This window comes from Salvelinus sp. IW2-2015, linkage group LG6.2 (assembly GCF_002910315.2).
Source record: "Salvelinus sp. IW2-2015 linkage group LG6.2, ASM291031v2, whole genome shotgun sequence".
NCBI classification, from domain to species: Eukaryota; Metazoa; Chordata; class Actinopteri; order Salmoniformes; family Salmonidae; genus Salvelinus; species Salvelinus sp. IW2-2015.
The window spans coordinates 20,309,583-20,328,107 of NC_036846.1; the positions used below are offsets into that span (position 1 = coordinate 20,309,583).

Here is an 18,525-nt window from a genome sequence, read left to right on the forward strand (position 1 = left end):
TTTATCTTGAGCAAAGTGAAATGCACATGGACCTTCCATTGTAACTCTGCAAATGCATTTGAGTAGATGTTGAGTAGATTTTCCCTTAAGTCCTGAATAGTCAGCCAATGTTTAATAGTGAAACTGTATGTGCCTGTGTGTGTGTTCCCAAGCCCTGGCGCTGGGTATAGTTAGAGCATGAGGCTGCATGCCTGTGACTCACATGGTAATCTCTCTCTCCCAGTTGTGTTGGGTGCCATCCACCCCTGGGCCAGCAAGGGAGTGTTGGGTAAAGGGCATGAGGGGTGTGTGTGTGTGTGTGTGGATGTGTGTGTGTGGATAGGTGTGTAAGTGGGGGTCACACTCTATTGCCAAAATATTGCAATTTTGGAATTACGCATCCAGTATGAGTTAATGTGACTAAAGTCCAAAACACCTAGTATGTGAGTAAATGGGTGTGTGTGTTATTTATGAGTAGGTGTGTGTGTGTTATTTATGAGTAGGTGGTGTGTGTGTGTGTGTGTGTGTTTGTGTGTGTGTGTGTGTGTGTGTGTGTGTGTGTGTGTGTGTGTGTGTGTGTGGTGTGTGGTGTGTGTGTGTGTGTGTGTGTGTGTGTGTGGTGTGTGCGTACCGTTGTGTGTTGTGTGTTTCATAACTGTGATAGGTCATACTCCTGAGGCTTCACTGGCATCCTCTGCAAGGATGTCTTGAGGGACTAACACCAAGGACTCTGGATCATGCATAACCTACTGCCCCCTCAGTCTCATTCTGTTATTCAAAACACAAACACTTCTAAAATAACAATATTCACTGATGCTGCACGACAGTATACAGCAGTGACAATAACTGACAAAGGCATAGGAATTATAGTCACGGTAAAAAAAAATATAATAAAAGTTAACCAAGTAACTTGTTAGTTCCTAGGGGCATGTTGAACAACTTTGTTGTCAGTCTCCAATGAGAGTGAGCAACATGTGGCAAGATCAACAGAGATAGTTCAAATGTATTGATCAGCATTACAAAACCGTTTAAACTGGCCAAAGTTCAAACCATACAGAAAAATGAGCTATTGTCAAAATTATCTCAACTATACTTAAAGTAGCATAATTTTCCATAGTGTATTCATACTGAATAGTCGCAAATCAATGTTTAGTTGATTTATAACCGCTGTGTCAAACCGGAACGGCTCAATATACTAATTGAAAATACAGCACACACTCTCGCACAATCTCATTCATACTGAAAAAAACTTCAGAATAATTTTACTGTGAGGGGAACCAGAGGAAAAGACTCACAGGAGATCGAGAAGAAAGTCGAAATGAACGTCATATTCCTCTTTCCACATTTTCTCTCCCGCATTCGAGGATTGGAATCAGTGTCAAGGAACGCGCGACATCATCCAGCAGTGGTCTGTAAAATCCGGCATTCGATCGTTTGCGGTATTTACCCAAAGAGGCTTAAGCAATCAGATTTCGTCAGTCTTTTCCTAAACAAACCGTACTCGAAGCCCGCATGATTATGACCAGGCTTAAGAGCACAGAATGATCTAACTACAGTGTGTGTAGCCTACTGCCTTTCCCCATAATGTGAATGGATGTGAGATTTTTTTTCAATAAGGTTCTTGGAGGTCTCCCTCAAAAGGATGTGAGAGGCGGAGCGACAGAATCTACTGAATTATGTTCCTACATCTTGTTAGTATACACTCCCTTTGATGATCATGCAGGTCTGTACATAGTCCATTAGGCTACTCCCTCACTGGTCTTTTCCCATAGGTTATGTTGTGATAAAAAGAAAAGCCTGTTTTCTTTTGACCTAAGGCTACATTTTGTTGTGTTACAGCCTGAATTTAAAATTGATTACATTGAGACTTTGTGTCACTGCCTACACGCAATACCCCATAATGTGAACGTGTAGTTATGTTTTTAGAAATGATTACATATTAATATAAAATTAAAAGCTGAAATCTCTTGAGTCAACCCCTTTGTTGTGGCAAGCCTAGATAAGTTCAGGAGTAAAACTGTGCTTAACAAGTCACATAATAAGTTGCATAGACTCACTCTGGGTGCAATAATAGTGTTTAACATGATTTTTGAGGGACTGCCTCATCTCTGCACCCCACACATGCAATTATCTGTAAGGTCCCTTAGTCGAGCAGTGAATTTCAAACACAGATTCAACCACAAAGACCAGGGAGGTTTTCCAGTGCCTCTCAACAAAGGGTACCTATTGGTAGATGGGTAAAAAAATAGTTATTAATTACACTTTGGATGGTGTATCAATACACCCAGTCACTACAAAGACACAGGCGTCCTTCCTAACTCAGTTGTCGGAAAGGAAGGAAACCGCTCAGGGATTTCACCATGAGGCAGTTACAGAGTTTAATGGCTGTGATAGAAGAAAACTGAGGATGGATCAACAACATTGTAGTTACTCCACAATACTAACCTAATTGACAGAGTGAAAATAAGGAAGCCTGTACAGAATACAAATATTCCAAAACATGCATCRTGTTTGCAATAAGGCACTAAAGTAAAACTGCTAAAAATGTGGCAAAGAAATTAACTTTATYTCCTGAATACAAAGCGTTATGTTTGGGGCAAAGAGTACCACTCTTCATATTTTCAAGCATGGTGGTGGCTGCATCATGTTATGGGTACGCTTGTCATCGTCAAGGACTAGAGTTTTTTTTGAATAAAAAGAAACAGGATAGATCTAAGCACAGGGAAAATCCTAGAGGAAACCTGGTTCAGTCTGCTTTCCAACAGACACTGGGAGACTAATTCACCTTTCAGCAGGACAATAACCTAAAACACAAGGCCAAATATATACTGGAGTTGCTTACCAAGATGACAGTGAATGTTCCTGAGTGGCCTAGTTACAGTTTTGACTAAATTGGCTTGAACATCTATGGCAAGACAATGTCCGTCTAGCAATAATCAACAACCAACTTGACAGAGCTTGAAGAATTGTAAAAATAATAATGTGCAAATATTTTACAATCCAGGTGTACAAAGGAACAGGATGTTGTCATTACCATGGTGATGCAATTCACTGACAAGGATTCTAGTGAAGCCCTTGGAGACTTACCCAGAAAGACTCATAGCTGTAATCACTGCCAAAGGTGATTCTAACATGTATTGACTCAGAGGTGTGAATACTTATGTAAATTATATATTTCTGTATTTCAATTTAAATACATGGGAACACAATATGAACACGCCCGGATTTGCAGGTTTCCTACTTACAAAGCATAAGAGGCTGTAATTTTATCATAGTACACTTCAACTGTTAGAGACGCAAATCTAAAACAAAAATCCAGAAACATCACACTGTATGATTTTTAAAGTAATGAATTTCATTTTATTGCATGACATAAGTAGATTAACATCAGAAAAGCAGAACTTAATATTTGGTACAGAAACCTTTGTTTGCAATACAAGAGATCATACGTTTCCTGTATACCTGAACCAGATTTGCACACACTGCAGCAAGGGATTTTGGCCACTCCTCTATACAGACCTTCCAGATCCTTCAGTTTTGGGCTGTCGCGGGCAATACGGACTTTCAGCCTCCCCAAATATTTCTATTGGGTTCAGGTCTGGAGACTGGCTAGGCCACTCCAGGACCTTGAGATGCTTCTTACGGCACACTCCTTAGTTGCCCTGGCTGTGTGTTTCGGGTCGTTTGTCATGCTGGAAGACCCAGCCACGACCCATCTTAAATGCTCTACTGAGGAAGAGGTTGTGGCAAAATCTCGACGATACATGCCCCCATCCATCCTCCCCTCAATATGGTCAGTTTCCTGTCCCCTTTGGCAAAAAAGCATCCCCAAAGAATGATGTTTCCACCTCCATGCTTCACGGTTGGGATGGTGTGCTGGGTTGGTCCTCATTGTCTTCTTCTCCTAAACACGGCGAGTGGAGTTTAGACCAAAAAGCTCTATTTTTGTCTCATCAGACCACATGACTTCTCCCATTCCTCCTTCTGGATCATCAGAGTGCATTGGCAAACTTCAGACGGGCCTGGACATGCGCTGGCTGATCAGGGGACCTTGCGTCGGGCTGCAGGATTTTAATCCATGACGGCGTAGTGTGTTACTAATGAATTTCTTTGAGACTGTGCCCCAGCTCTCTTCAGGTCATTGACCAGTCCTGCCGTGTAGTTCTGGGCTCATCCCTCACCTCCTCATGATCATTGATTGCCCACGAGTGAATCTTGCATTGAGCCCCAGACCGAGGGTGATTGACCGTCATCTGAACTTCTTCCATTTTCTAATATTGCGCCAAACAGTTGTTGCCTTCTCACCAAGCTGCTGCCTATTGTCCTGTAGCCCATCCCACCTGTGCAGTTCACAATTTTATCCATATGATGCCTTACACAGCTCTCTGTCTTGGCCATTGTGGAGAGGTTGAGTCTGTTTGATGAGTGTGTGGACAGGTGCTTTTATACAGAGACGAGTTCAAAACAGGTGCAGAGTTAAACAGGTAATGAGTGAGAACAGAGGCTTCTTAAAGAAAACTAACAGGGTGGAGCCGAATTCTTACTGTTGGTAGGTTGATCAAATACTATGTCATGCCAATAAAATGCAAATTCATTACTTAAAAATCATACAATGTGATGTTCTGGATTTTTGTTTTAGATGCCGTCTCTCACAGTTGAAGTGTAATATGATAAAATTACAGACCTCTACATGCTTGTAAGTAGAAAAACTGCAAAATGCGCAGTGTATCAAATACTGTTCTCCCCACTGTTACATAGCAAACATTTCAAACAACAAGTTTCAAACTTGTGTGAGAAAATTATTAGTATATCTATTATTACTATCATCTCTATCTATCTATCATCTACTATCTATCTATCTATCTATCTATCTATCTATCTATATCTATCTATCTATCTAATCTATCTATCTATCTATCTATCTATCTATCATCTATCTATTACTATTTAGTCAGATTCAAAGATGTGTCATATTCAAAGGCAGGTCCAGTTCTATTGTACAGCTATGGTGTTTTCCTTCTATTGGCCTATTGTTGTGTTTTGCGATGCCAACCATCTCTGACTCACCCTCCAAAAGCAGAAGAAGACGTGGACTGGTGGCATTGTGATAGGTACAACAACACACACCCACACACACACACACACACACACACACACACACACACACACACACAACACACACACACACACACACACACACACACACACACACACACACACACACACACACACACACACAGTGGCAAATATTAATCACCATCTGACTCATCAATACATGCTCCCTCTGTTTTTAAACCCTTCTGATCTTGAGGAATCATGGAGACAAAAAGAAAGGGAGAAGACGAGAGAAGAAGAGAGGGAGATAGAGGGTAGGAACCTCGGACCATTATTCTAGACTAGACCATATCGACAGCCATTATCTAGACATACCATATAGACAGCCATTATCTAGACTAGACCATATAGACAGCCATTGAAAGCTCTTAGAACATAGATCTCCGACATACATGGTGTGACGGGACACTATAGCCCTGATCACTAAGCTAGATGGAAATAGGATGTTGTCATCACCATTGTGATGCAATTTACTGACAAGGATTCTAGTGAAGAAATTGTTTATATAAGGCAAACGGGTCACACAGAGATTCAATCCCCCAGCGCCATCTGACCTCTCAAATGGCCACCACATTCTAACATCAACTGACATCAGCATCCCTTTCTAGCAGGCATCATACACCTGGAACCCAAACAAGTCTGGTTGAACATTTATGACATATTTATGCGCTCTCACTCCAAATGTAAAATATGCTCCGTCAACGTCTTCAGAAGAACACCGTAGAACAGTAACAATTGGATACAATAGTCTTCCATGGGAGCCTACACCGTTCTCTCCACTTGAGGACCAATGACGTAGTCTCGAGAGAGAATACATTCTAAATGTCCTCTCAGTCAATTGCAGTCAAAGTAATATATATGTCAAAAAATACAAAGTACGTATGATATGCAAAATACAAAGTATAGAATATCAAAAATACAAAGTACGTATGATATGTCAAAAATACAAAGTACGTATGATATAAAAATACAAAGTACGTATGATATGTCAAAAATACAAAGTCATGATATAGTCAAAAAATAAAAGTACGTATGAATATGTAAAAATACAAAGTACGTATGATATCAAAAAATACAAAGTACGTATGATATGTCAAAAAATACAAAGTACGTATGATATGTCAAAAATTACAAAGTACGTAAATATGTCAAAAAATACAAAGTACGTATGATATGTCAAAAAATACAAATACGTATGATATGTCAAAAAATACAAAGTACGTATGATATGTCAAAAAATACAAAGTATATATATGTCAAAAATACAAAGTACGTATGATATGTCAAAAAATACAAAGGCACTAAAAATAGAGGTGGATGGAATAAATCTGGCGAATCACAGCAGTGTGTGTGTGTGGTGTTTGTAACTGTGTGTGTGTGTGTCTGTGTGAGTGTGTGTCTTTTTGTGTGTGTGTGTCTGTGACATATCGCTGCTGGAACATGAGTGGATTATCTGCAGGGAATTTCAGCACAGAGAGAAGAACTCTCCAAGGATTTATTACTTCAGAGTGACACCCACAACGACAGGGCCTGTCGTCTAGCTAGTTATGTATGTATGATAGTAGTATGAGTATGTATGTATGTATGTATGTATTTGTATGTATGTATGTATGTATGTATGTATGTGTGTAGTTGTGTGTGTAGTGTACGAGTTTGTGTGTAGGCAGTGTTTGTGTGTTGTTGCTTCCTTGCATCAGTCTGTGTCTGTGCAGCACATAAAACATGGTCACACATATAGACATGGTCACACATATAACATGGCCAGCACATAACATGGTCAGCACATATACAAGTCAGCACATATAACATGGCAGCACATATAACATGCCACCACATACAACATGGCGCAATATAAGGTCAGCACATATACAGCGCAGCACATAACATGTCACAACATAATAAATGCAGCACATAAACATGTCAGCATAATTAACATGGCAATAACATGGCACACATATAACATGGTCAGCCATATACATGGTCAGCACATATAACATGCCTACACATAAACATGTCCAGCCATAATAAATGGTCCGAGCACTAAACAATTAGTCAGCACAAAACATGGGTCAAGCACATATAACGATTCACACTAATAACATGGCCAGCACATATAACATGGTCAGCACATATAACATGGTCAGCACATATAACATGGTCAGCACATATAACATGGCCAGCACACATAACATGGTCAGCACATATAACACGAAGCAGAACAATCAGTTCCTCTGATATAGAGACTGATGCTGGTTATTTTATCTTGTCTGGTTACAGCCTCAGATCTCTGTATCCTCCTTATCCTGCTCACAGGGGAGAGGGTCCCAGGCTGTCCCAAATGGTACCCTATTCCCTTTATAGTGCACTACTTTTGAATAGGCTCTGGTCAAAAGTAGTGCACTATGAAAGGAATAGGGTACCATTTGGGACGTAACCCCAGTCTCGCAGCATGATCACTGGGTACCATACCATCTCCATCACCAGCCTAGCATCTCTGTCTGACAGAAACATCATCCAGCCAGCAATGATCTGGATACCTACTGTAAAGCTACTCATAAACAGATCTATCTACACTGAACAAAAATATAAATGCAACATGCAACAATTTCTAAGATTTTACTGAGTTCATATAAGGAAATCAGTCAATTGAAATATAATTCATTAGGCCCTAGTCTATGGATTTCACATGACTGGTAATACAGATATGCATCTGTTGGTCAAAGTTACCTTAAAAACAGTAGGGGTGTGGATCAGAAATCTAGTCAGTATCTGGTGTGACCACCATTTGTCTCATGCAGCGTTATACATCTCCTTCTCATAGAGTTGATCAGGCTGTTCATTGTGGCCTGTGGAATGTTGTCCCACTCCTCTTCAATGGCTGTGCGAAGTTGCTGGATATTGGCGGGAACTGGAACACGCTGTTGTACACATAAATCCAGAGCATCCCAAACATGCTCAATGGGTGACATGTCTGGTGAGTATGCAGTCCATGGAAGAACTGGGACATTTTCAGCTTCCAGGAATTGTGTACAGATCCTTGCGACATGGGGCCATGCATTATCATGCTGAAACATGAGGTGATGGTGGCTGATGAATGGCACGACAATGGGCCTCAGGATACCGTCATGGTATCTCTGTGCTTTCAAATTGCCATCGATAAAATTCAATTGTGTATGTTGTCCGTAGCTTATGCCTGCCCATAATATTACCCCACCGCCACAATGGGGCACCCTGTTCACTACGTGGACATCAGCAAACCACTCACCCACATAATGCCATACACGCTGTCTGCCTGGTACAGTTGAAACCGGGATTCATCCGTGAGGAGCACACTTCTCCAGTGTGCCAGTGGCCATGGAAGGTGAGCATACGACCCCGGTGAGGACGAGGAGCACGCAGATGATCTTCCCTGAGACCGTTTCTGACAGTTTGTGCAGAATAATGGTTGTGCAAACCCTTAGTTTCATCAGCTGTCTGGGTGGCTGGTCTCAGACCATCCCGCAGGTGAAGAAGCCGGATGTTGAGGTCCTGGGCTGGTGTGATTAAAATGGGTCTGCGGTTGTGAGGCCGGTTGGATGTGCTGCCAAATTCTTTAAAACGACTTTGGAGGCAGCTTATGGTAGAGAAATGAACAGTCAATTATCTGGCAACAGCTCTGGTGGACATTCCTGCATTCAGCATGCAAATTGCATGCTCCCTCAAAACTTAAGATATCTGTGGCATTGTGTTGTGTGACAAAACTGCACATTTTAGAGTGTCCTTTTATTGTCCCCAGCACAAAGTGCTCCTGTGTAATGATCATGCTGTTTAATCAGCTTCTTGATATGCCACACCTGTCAGGTGGATGGATTATCTTGGCAAAGGAGAAATGCTCACTAACAGGGATGTAAACAAATTTGTTCACAAAATTTGAGAGAAAAAAGATTTTTGTCCATATGGAAAATTTCTGCGGTCTTTTATTTCAGCTCATGAAACATGGGACCAACACTTTACATTTTGGGCTTATATTTTTGTTCAGTGTACGTAGCACCAGCTGGCTTTCTAAGCTGTAATACTAGAACTACATGTGTGTCCTCCTGTTCAGATTGAGAGTGGTTGGGGATTTCAGCCATAGAGCTATATGGATTATAGCTAAATTCCAACTGTACTGGCCCACTGCTGTAGAGAAAGAACCAGTTTGATGCTCTCATAGAGAGCGACTGATACAGTGAACTGACTGAGTGGCTTACTGACTGACTGACTGAGTGGCTTACTGACTGACTGACTGACTGACTGACTGAGTGGCTTACTGACTGACTGACTGAGTGGCTTACTGACTGACTGAGTGGCTAACTAACTGACGGACAGACTGACTGGCTTACTAACTAACTGACTGACTGACTAACTGACTGGCTTCCTAACTGACTGACTGGTTGGTTGAGTGCTTTTCTCCTCTTCTTTTCTGCAGTTGCTGTTTGCTGCTGAGATAAAGACTAGTTACCCACAATATACTCAGTAATGATGTTAGCATTGGGGCTACCAGCTGGTTTTGGGAGAGTTGTGGAACAGATAGGGGGGAAGGAAGGGCAGAAGTTAAGGATAAAATGAGGAGTAGAGAAAATTAGGGAGAGAGGGAAAGGGAGGGGAGAAGTGAGATGGAGAGAAGGAGGAGACAAGAGAGGGAAGGAACATGGGAAGGAAAAAGAGAGAGAGGGGGGGATTGGTAGCACTGCAGACTAAAGGTCTGACTGTAAAAGAGAACAGACATTGTGCATAATATTCTGTTTCACAGAATGATGTAAACAAAAAGCTAATTCCTGCTACTCGACACATCCTCAGTGAGAGCTGCACGAAAACAGAAAGAGACTCCAAATATGATCACTTTTTCATACATTACACTCAAATTTAACTCCCCTACACAAATATCCACTCCAGATTGGTAAACTGTAGAAGTCAAAGTGTTCTCCCCTCTCTCTCCCTCTAACACACAGACTGGGAATCCCTCCCTCAACTCACAATGATCCCCCCCCTCCTAACACACAGACTGGAATCCTCCCTCTAACACACAGACTGGGAATCCCCCCCTCTAACACAGACTGGGAATCTCTCCTTCTAACACACAGACTGGAATCTCTCCCTCTAACACACAGACTGTGAATCTCTCCCTCTAACACACAGACTGGGAATCTCTCCCTCTAACACACAGACTGGGAACTCTCCCTCTAACACACAGACTGGGAATCTCTCCTCTAAACACAGACTGGGAATCTCTCCCTCTAACACACAACTGGGAATCCTCCCTCTAACCCACAAGACTGGGAATCCCCAAACACAGACTGGGAATCTCTCCTCTAACCACACAACTGGGAATCTTCCCTCTAACACACAGACTGGAATCTCTCCTCTAACACACAGACTGGGAATCCTCCCTCTAACACACAGACTGGGAATCCCCCCTCTAACACACAGACTGGGATCTCTCCTTCTAACACACCAGACTGGGAATCTCTCCCCTAACACACAGACTGTGAATCTCTCCCTCTAACACACCAGACTGGAATCTCTCCCCTCTACACACAGACTGGAATCTCTCCCTCTAACACACAGAGGATCTCTCCTCTAACACACAGACGGGAATCCCGCCTACTAACACACAGACTGGGAATCTCTCCCTCTAACACACAGACTGGGAATCTCTTCCTCTAACACACAGTCTGGGAATACCTCCCTCTAACACACATACTGGGGCTTGCTCTGCACCCACTGGGCAGAGGAAGGCCAAAGACGATGATGTCACCGCCAAAACAATGCCTCATTCAGCTAGGGGCGGGCGGGCAGGAAGCAGGCTCTCGCTTAAACGACAACATCTGCAGAAACAGAGAGAGAGTGCGAGACAGAGAGAGAGAGAGAGAGACAGAAAGATAGAGAGGGAGGGAGGGAGAGAGAGAGAGACAGAAAGATAGAGAGAGAAAGAGAGAGAGAGAGACAGAGAGATGCTCTCTATGAGAACTATGGCTCATAAATACACTGAGCATGTATGATTTTTTCTCTCCCACCATTCTGGAATCCATCCTGGAATTCAGAATGTTCTCTAATGCAATCAGTTCTAGAATTCACCACAACAGCAGCCTTTAGAATTCTGTCTGTCAGACTTTCTAGAAAGAGGCACTTAGCTCCATGATATCCTGCACTGATTCAGAAGTGGAACACCAAGTGATCAGCAGAACAGTTAGACAGTATCCCAGCAGACTGCAGTGATCTCTGACAATCTGACACTATTTGAAACATTAGACCCAGAGCCTGTGGTCCTGTGGGGATAGTAGAATGGCTCCTGACCTATGTGCAGGTCTCATGTTCCCATGTGTTTCACATTACCACGCTACACTAGTGGCTGAGAGGAGCTAGAGGACATGAGAGAACATAGCTATGTGATAATGGACCTAGTTGACAAATTGAAAGGTTTTTGACATGAACTCAGACTCAAGTATTGCATTGTATATGAACTAGATCTAGCATGCTTTCTCTGGGAGTTGGTTACATATAGTATTTTGTGTAAGTATTTTGTGTAAGTTGAGTGTGCTGTGCATAATCTCAACTCTAATGTCTAAATAGACCTCCATATCCTGCAGCATTGGACCTGTAACCCCAGCCAGACACAACCAGTGGGAGGAGGACGGTATGAACAGAACTATCCCCTGAGACACCCAGCCAGACCCCTCTGCTAATGAACCTCAGCCTGCCTGGTCATCTCACTCATGCCCCCTGCTGGATGAGACTGGGACCAGTAGAGGCTTAATTACAGGACATCACACTGTAGCTTCACTAGACATGCTTTAGTAGTGGATAGGCCAGAGACTCTTCTAGAATGATGTCTGAGTACTGCACTTTGATACACCTAAATCAAGCCTGCTTTCATGGTAGACAACCAACCACTAACCCACTCAACCTAACCCTAACCCTAGTCATAACCCTAACTTTAACCCTAGCCCTAACCCTAGCTTCAAGTCCACACCCTGGCTCAACCCTAACCCAACCAATTACCCTAACCCCAGCCACAACCACAACGCTAACCCTCAACCACAACTCTAACCCTAGCTTCAAGTTCACATCCCGGCTCAACCCTAACTCTAGCTTCAAGTTCACATCCCGGCTCAACCCAAACCGTAGCTATTACCCTTACCATTACCCTTACCTTAACTCACTCAACCCACCATGTTTTCCCACCGCTTTGCCCCTACCTTGCTCTCTTACCTCATTGAGTTGGGTATGGCTCCAGAGCCCTCCACTCCCCCCTGGGTGTCTGTATGAAACCCATTAGGGATGTCCCACCGGCCAGGCTGGCTCAGTACAAACTCTGACCTCGTCCCGGTGATGGTGGTCCTTAGTGGGCTTCCTCCAGGTCCAGGCCCAGGCCCTGCAGCACTCTCCCCAGCCTCAGGCTCTCCTTGCTGGGCCTCGGTTCCAGCCTCACTCCCCTCCTGCTCCATGACGGTGGCTAGTTCTAGCTCCAGAGGCTCAGGACTCTGAAGGAAGGACCTCTGCTGAATAAGGGGGGTGAGCGGAGCCTCGAAGCTGACGCAGCTGTCTGTCTCGTCTGTGAGTGACAGGACATCCAGAGAGTCCAGACTACTGTAGCACGTACCCCCGCGGAGAAGCGCAGACTCAACGATACGCTCAAACGTCGAGCTGAAGCCGTCCTTGTTGTCCACCGTGTTCTTCTCCCTCTCGCCCTCCCCCTCTTCCTCATCTTCCTCTTCCTCCCTCTCTATGGCCACAACGTTCTCCACGATGCGTTCAAACACAGAGCTGAAACTGTCCTGGTTACCCCTCCCATCCCCTTCCTCCTCCTCCTCCTCCTCTTCCTCCACCTCTGTGTCCGCCAGCTCTACGGAACACTCGAAGGTGGAGCTGAACGTGTCCAGGTGTTCCTGGATGACCTCTACTAAGCCGCATCCTTCTCCCTCATCTTCATCCTCTTCATCATCCTCCTCTTCATGCCCTTCGATTCCGTTCTCAGGTTCTATCCCGTTCTCCAGCCTGTATGGAGAACATGGAGTATCATCAGAATACAACTTTTATAAAACAGTTACATATTAAACTACACACTTGTCCTCCACATTAACATACTCATCTCAGTCTGTTGACGGATGTTCTATAAATGATCTGACCTATACATTCACTCATGACCACACTAGTCAAGGTCTGCTCATGTCTGTTGTACTGACCTGACTATGTCCAGAGACTGCGGTGGGTCTGGTAAGTCCTGGTCTTCTTCCTGGTTCTCAGGTGGTGGTGTTAACTCCTCCTCCTCCTCTCCTTCCTCCTCCTCCTCACAGCTGGGCTCGCAGGCTGGTTCTGCCTCCTCTGTGGCCTCTGTGTTCATGTTATCCCCCTCCTTCTCCACCTCCTCCACTCTCTCTAGTTCTCCATCTGTCTGACCATCCTCTGAATCTATCCTCTCATCCCCCAGCCCATCTTCTTCATCACTTGTCTCTGCCATACTCTCTCGCTCTTCATGCACCTCTCCTTCTCCCTGCATCACTTGTTCCACTCCCTCAACTACCTCATCACCCTCTCCCTTTCCACTTTCCTCACCTTTTCTTTCTCTGTGTACTTCCCCTGCTACCGTAACACTTCCCTCCCCTTCCTCCTCATTGGTCCCCTCTATCCCCTCCACCTTCACCTCCACACCTAGCCCCTCCAGCCCTTGGTCTGTGGCTGACTCCTCTGAAGGGTGGGCTGGGGTCACCCCCTGGATGTCTGGGGGTGTAGGGGGTTCAGTCTGGCGTTGTCCCTGCCCCTCCTGGGTCATGGTGCCTGGTTGTGGGGGGGAGTCGTCTGGGGCCAGGGGGAAGGCAGTGAGCTCTGGATCCAGAACCAGGGAGGACAGACCGTCTTGGAGAGAGAGACAGAGGGGGTTGAAAGGAAGTACAGGTGAAAAAGAGAAGAGAATAGAAGAAAAAGAGAGACAGAAGGGAGGGGGATGGGAGAGGGGGGAGGGGTGGGTTGCTGTCTGATACAGTTAATTTCATTATTCTTAGCCTTAATTGTAATATGGAGGTCACCTTGGACAGAATCCCCCTGTACTTGTGTGGGTGGGTGGGTGGGTAGGTGTGTACATGCTTGCCCGAGGGTCTATGTGTGTGTCTAGAACACTATGTCCTCTAAACCAGATGAGTTCAGAAGAAGCAGAAAAAGAGGCCAGAAGAAGGAGCGCGAAAGAGAGAGAGAGAGTGAAGGAAGATAATTTTAAAGCCCCTGCAGATCCATGTCAAAAGGATCCCTCTTACAGAGTCATATTTTCTCCAGAGCAGCAGGCCTTTAATCCACACAGCTGCTCCTCTATCCCTCATCACATCACATATCACATCACATTAAATCTCACATCTCACATCACATTACATCTCACATCACATTACATCTCACATCACATTACATCTCACATTACATCTCACATCACATTACATCACATTACATCTCACATCACAGCTCACATCACATTACATCTCACATTACATCTCACATCACATCACATTACATCTCACATCAGAGCTCACATCACATTACATCTCACATCACACATCACATCTCACATCACATTACATATCACATCACATTACATATCACATCACATCACAGCTCACATCACATCTCACATTACTTCACATTACATCTCACATCACAGCTCACATCACATTACATCTCACATCTCACATCACATTACATCTCACATCACACATCACACATCACATCACATCTCACATCTCATATCACATCAAATCTCACACATCACATCTCACATCACATTGCACATCTCACATCTCACATCACATTACATCACGTATCACATCACATCTCACATCACATATCACATCTCACATCACATAGCACATATCACATCACATCTCACATATCACATCACATCTCACATCACATAGCACATCTCACATCTCACATCACATCTCACATCACTCCTTCACTGCTTTATTTCTCCTCTTTTCACAGCTGAATGGCTTTCACAAACCACCCAGGTTAAGTGCCCTGCTCTGGGGTCCAGATGCTGAAGGTCCACCGGGGCTTTAAACCTGCAACCTTCTGGACATCAGGCACTGGTTCTTATTGGAATATCAGCTGGAGATTGGGCAGCGAGTCTCACTCTTCATTGGTCTGGGTTGTGTTTCATTGGGCTGGTAGTATCACCAGCATACGATAATGTAGGAAATGTATTATTGGACTGAAATAATGTGATTTTGGACTTTTATTTTGGCAGTCAGTGTACCTGTTATTGTTTGGTGGTAACACAATTGGTTACTGTACAGAGAACAAGGCTTTTGGAACAAAGGACTGTTTTTAATAAAGACGGAGTCTCTGTGTGCAGACGTCACATTGTCTGCTGATTCATCAGCATTAAAACTTCTTCAGGCTAGGGTCTATTTTTCTCAATTTCCGCCTGACCTACGTGCCCAAAGTAAACTGCCTGTTGCTCAGGTCCTGAAGCCAGGATATGTATATAATTGGTACCATTGGAAAGAAAACACTCTGAAGTTTGTAGAAATGTTAAAATAATGTAGGAGACTATAACACAGTAGGAGAAAATCCAAAGAAAAAGCAACTGGATTTTAAAAATATTTTTTGAGCGCCCATGCTCTTCCAATGGAATGTATAGGAAAAAAATAAATATAGCTCCCAGTATGCAATTCCGATGGCTTCCACTGGGTGTCAGTAGTCTTTGTTCAAGGTTTCAGGCTTGTTTCTTCCAAAACAAGGAAGAATAATGAGTTTTAGTACAGGAACTCAGACTTGGAAATCAGTGTATGCGCGCATCTGCTAATATCGCTTTCCTATTGAACATACTTCTTTCCGTATGAAATATTATAGTTCAATTACATTTTAGGGTATCTGAGGATTAAATAGAAACGTATTTTGACTTGTTTTAACAAAGTTTAGCGGTAGCTTTTTGGATTCCTTTCTCTGCATGTTGAACGAGTGGATTACTCAAATCGATGGTGCCGACTAAACTGACTTTTTGGGATATAAAGAAGGATTTTATCTAACAAAACGACACTACATGTTGTAGCTGGGACCCTTTGGATGACAAATCAGAGGAAGATTTTCAAAAAGTAAGTGAATATTTAATCGCTATTTGTGAATTTATGAAACCTGTGCCAGTGGAAAAATATGTAGGGCGCCGTCCTCAAACAATCGCATGGCATGCTTTTGCTGTAAAGCCTACTGTAAATCGGACAGTGCAGTTAGATTAACAAGATTTTAACCGATATAAGACACTTGTATGTACCTAAATGTTTAATATCCATAATTTTTATGATTATTTATTTGAATTGGGCGCCCTCCAGTTTCACTTTACATTAGTAGGTGTAAGCAGATTTGAGGTACGTGTTGGAGCCGGTTGTGATTTGATGATTTTCTTACATTTATGTCTCCAACCCTATAGACCAGGCTGAACCTCCCAACCCTATGGACCAGGCTGAACCTCCCAACCCTACGGACCAGGCTGAAACCCCCAACCCTATGGACCACACACATCACCAAACTCAAATGCAGACATACAATGAAACACTTATGTAATCTCTTTTCTCTCCACCACACACACACACACACACACACACACACACACACACACACACACACACACACACACACACACACACACACACACACACACACACACACACACACACACACACACACGCTCTCAGTCATGTTGTTGACAGTGTTGTTGAGTGTGACTCGCCAAACAGGAAGACAGCTATGTAGAGCAGCACTAAGAGTCCAAACAGGAAGACAGCTATGTAGAGCAGCACTAAGAGTCCAAACAGGAAGACAGCTATGTAGAGCAGCACTAAGAGTCCAAACAGGAAGACAGCTATGTAGAGCAGCACTAAGAGTCCAAACAGGAAACAGCCTATGTAGAGCAGCACTAAGAGTCCAAACAGGAGACAGCTATGTAGAGCAGCACTAAGAGTCCAAACAGGGAGACAGCTATGTAGAGCAGCACTAAGAGTCCAAACAGGAAGACAGCTATATAGAGCCAGCACTAAGAGTCCAAACAGAAGACAGCTATGTAGAAGCAGCACTAAGAGTCCAAACAGGAAGACAGCTATGTAGAGCAGCACTAAGAGTCCAAACAGGAAGACAGCTATGTAGAGCAGCACTAAGAGTCTCACTGCTGAGGAGCTGGCAGATGTGCACCTGTACCCAATACCATACCCCACATCACATTGTTATGCACTGTGTGTGTGTGTTTGTGTGCGTGTGCGTGCTGTAGCTTGATTGGCCGATACCCGCTAATTATCAAAATCCAGAAAAGAGACATTCAATTCTACAACCCCCTAAAAATAAGCGATTTTACACCTTCCACAACAAAGCCATCACCTACAGACAACTGAACCTGGAAAAGAGCCCCCTAGGCAAGCTGGTCCTGGGGCTCTGTTCACAAACACAAACACACCCCACAGAGCCCCAGGAAAGAAACACAATTAGACCCAACCAAATCATGATAAAAAAATGATAATTACTTGACACATTGGAAAGAATTTACAAAAAACACAGAGCAAACTCGAATGCTATTTGGCCCTAAACAGAGAGTACACAGTGGCAGAATATCTGACCACTGCGACTGGCTCAAAATTAAGGAAATCTTTGACTATGTACAGACTCAGTGAGCATAGCCTTGCTATTGAATCTGCTACTGAGAACTACTACTGAGAACTTCTACTGAGAACTACTACTGAGAACTGCTACTGAGAAATACTACAGAGATCTGCTACTGAGAACTACCACTGAGAACTGCCACTGAGATCTACTACTGAGAACTACTACTGAGAACTGCTGCTGAGAACTGCTGCAGAGAACTACTATTGAGAACTACTACTGAGAACTGCTACTGAGAACCCCTACTGAGAACACCTACTGAGAACTGCTACTGAGAAATACTACTAAGAACTACAACTGAGAACTACTACTGAGAAATACTCCTGAGAAGTACTACTGAATTCCTCTACTGAGAATGAATACTAAGAACTGCTACTGAGAAATACTACTGAGAACTACTACTGAAATTTTCTACTGAGAACCCCTACTGTGAACTGCTACTGAGACTTACTATTGAGAACCGATACTGAGAAGTGCTATTGAGATCTACCACTGAGAACCACCACGGAGAACTACTACTGAAATCTACTACTGAGAACGACTGCTGAAATCTACTACTGAGAACAACTACTGAAATGTACTACTGAGAACTACTACTGAGAACTACCACTGAGAACCGCCACAGAGAACTACTACTGAAATCTACTACTGAGAACGACTACTGAGAACAACTGCTGAGAACTAATACTGAGAACTACTACTGAGAACTCCTACTGAGAACTACTACTGAGAACTACTACTGAGAACTACTACTGAGAACTCCTACTGAGAACTCCTACT

At 43.5% G+C, this 18,525-nt stretch overlaps 1 protein-coding gene across 1 annotated transcript in view; it reads right to left on the reverse strand.

The window, feature by feature from the left end:
* The window catches only part of LOC111965965 (PH and SEC7 domain-containing protein 2), a 38,917-nt gene that overhangs the window by 16,062 nt on the left and 4,330 nt on the right, over positions 1-18,525 (reverse strand). The window contains exons 2-3 of the mRNA XM_023990402.2: positions 13,299-13,968; positions 12,325-13,110 (exon numbers count right to left, since the gene is read on the reverse strand). Of these exons, the coding sequence (XP_023846170.1) occupies positions 12,325-13,110; positions 13,299-13,968 (1,456 nt within the window). The remainder of the gene's footprint in view (positions 1-12,324; positions 13,111-13,298; positions 13,969-18,525) is intronic.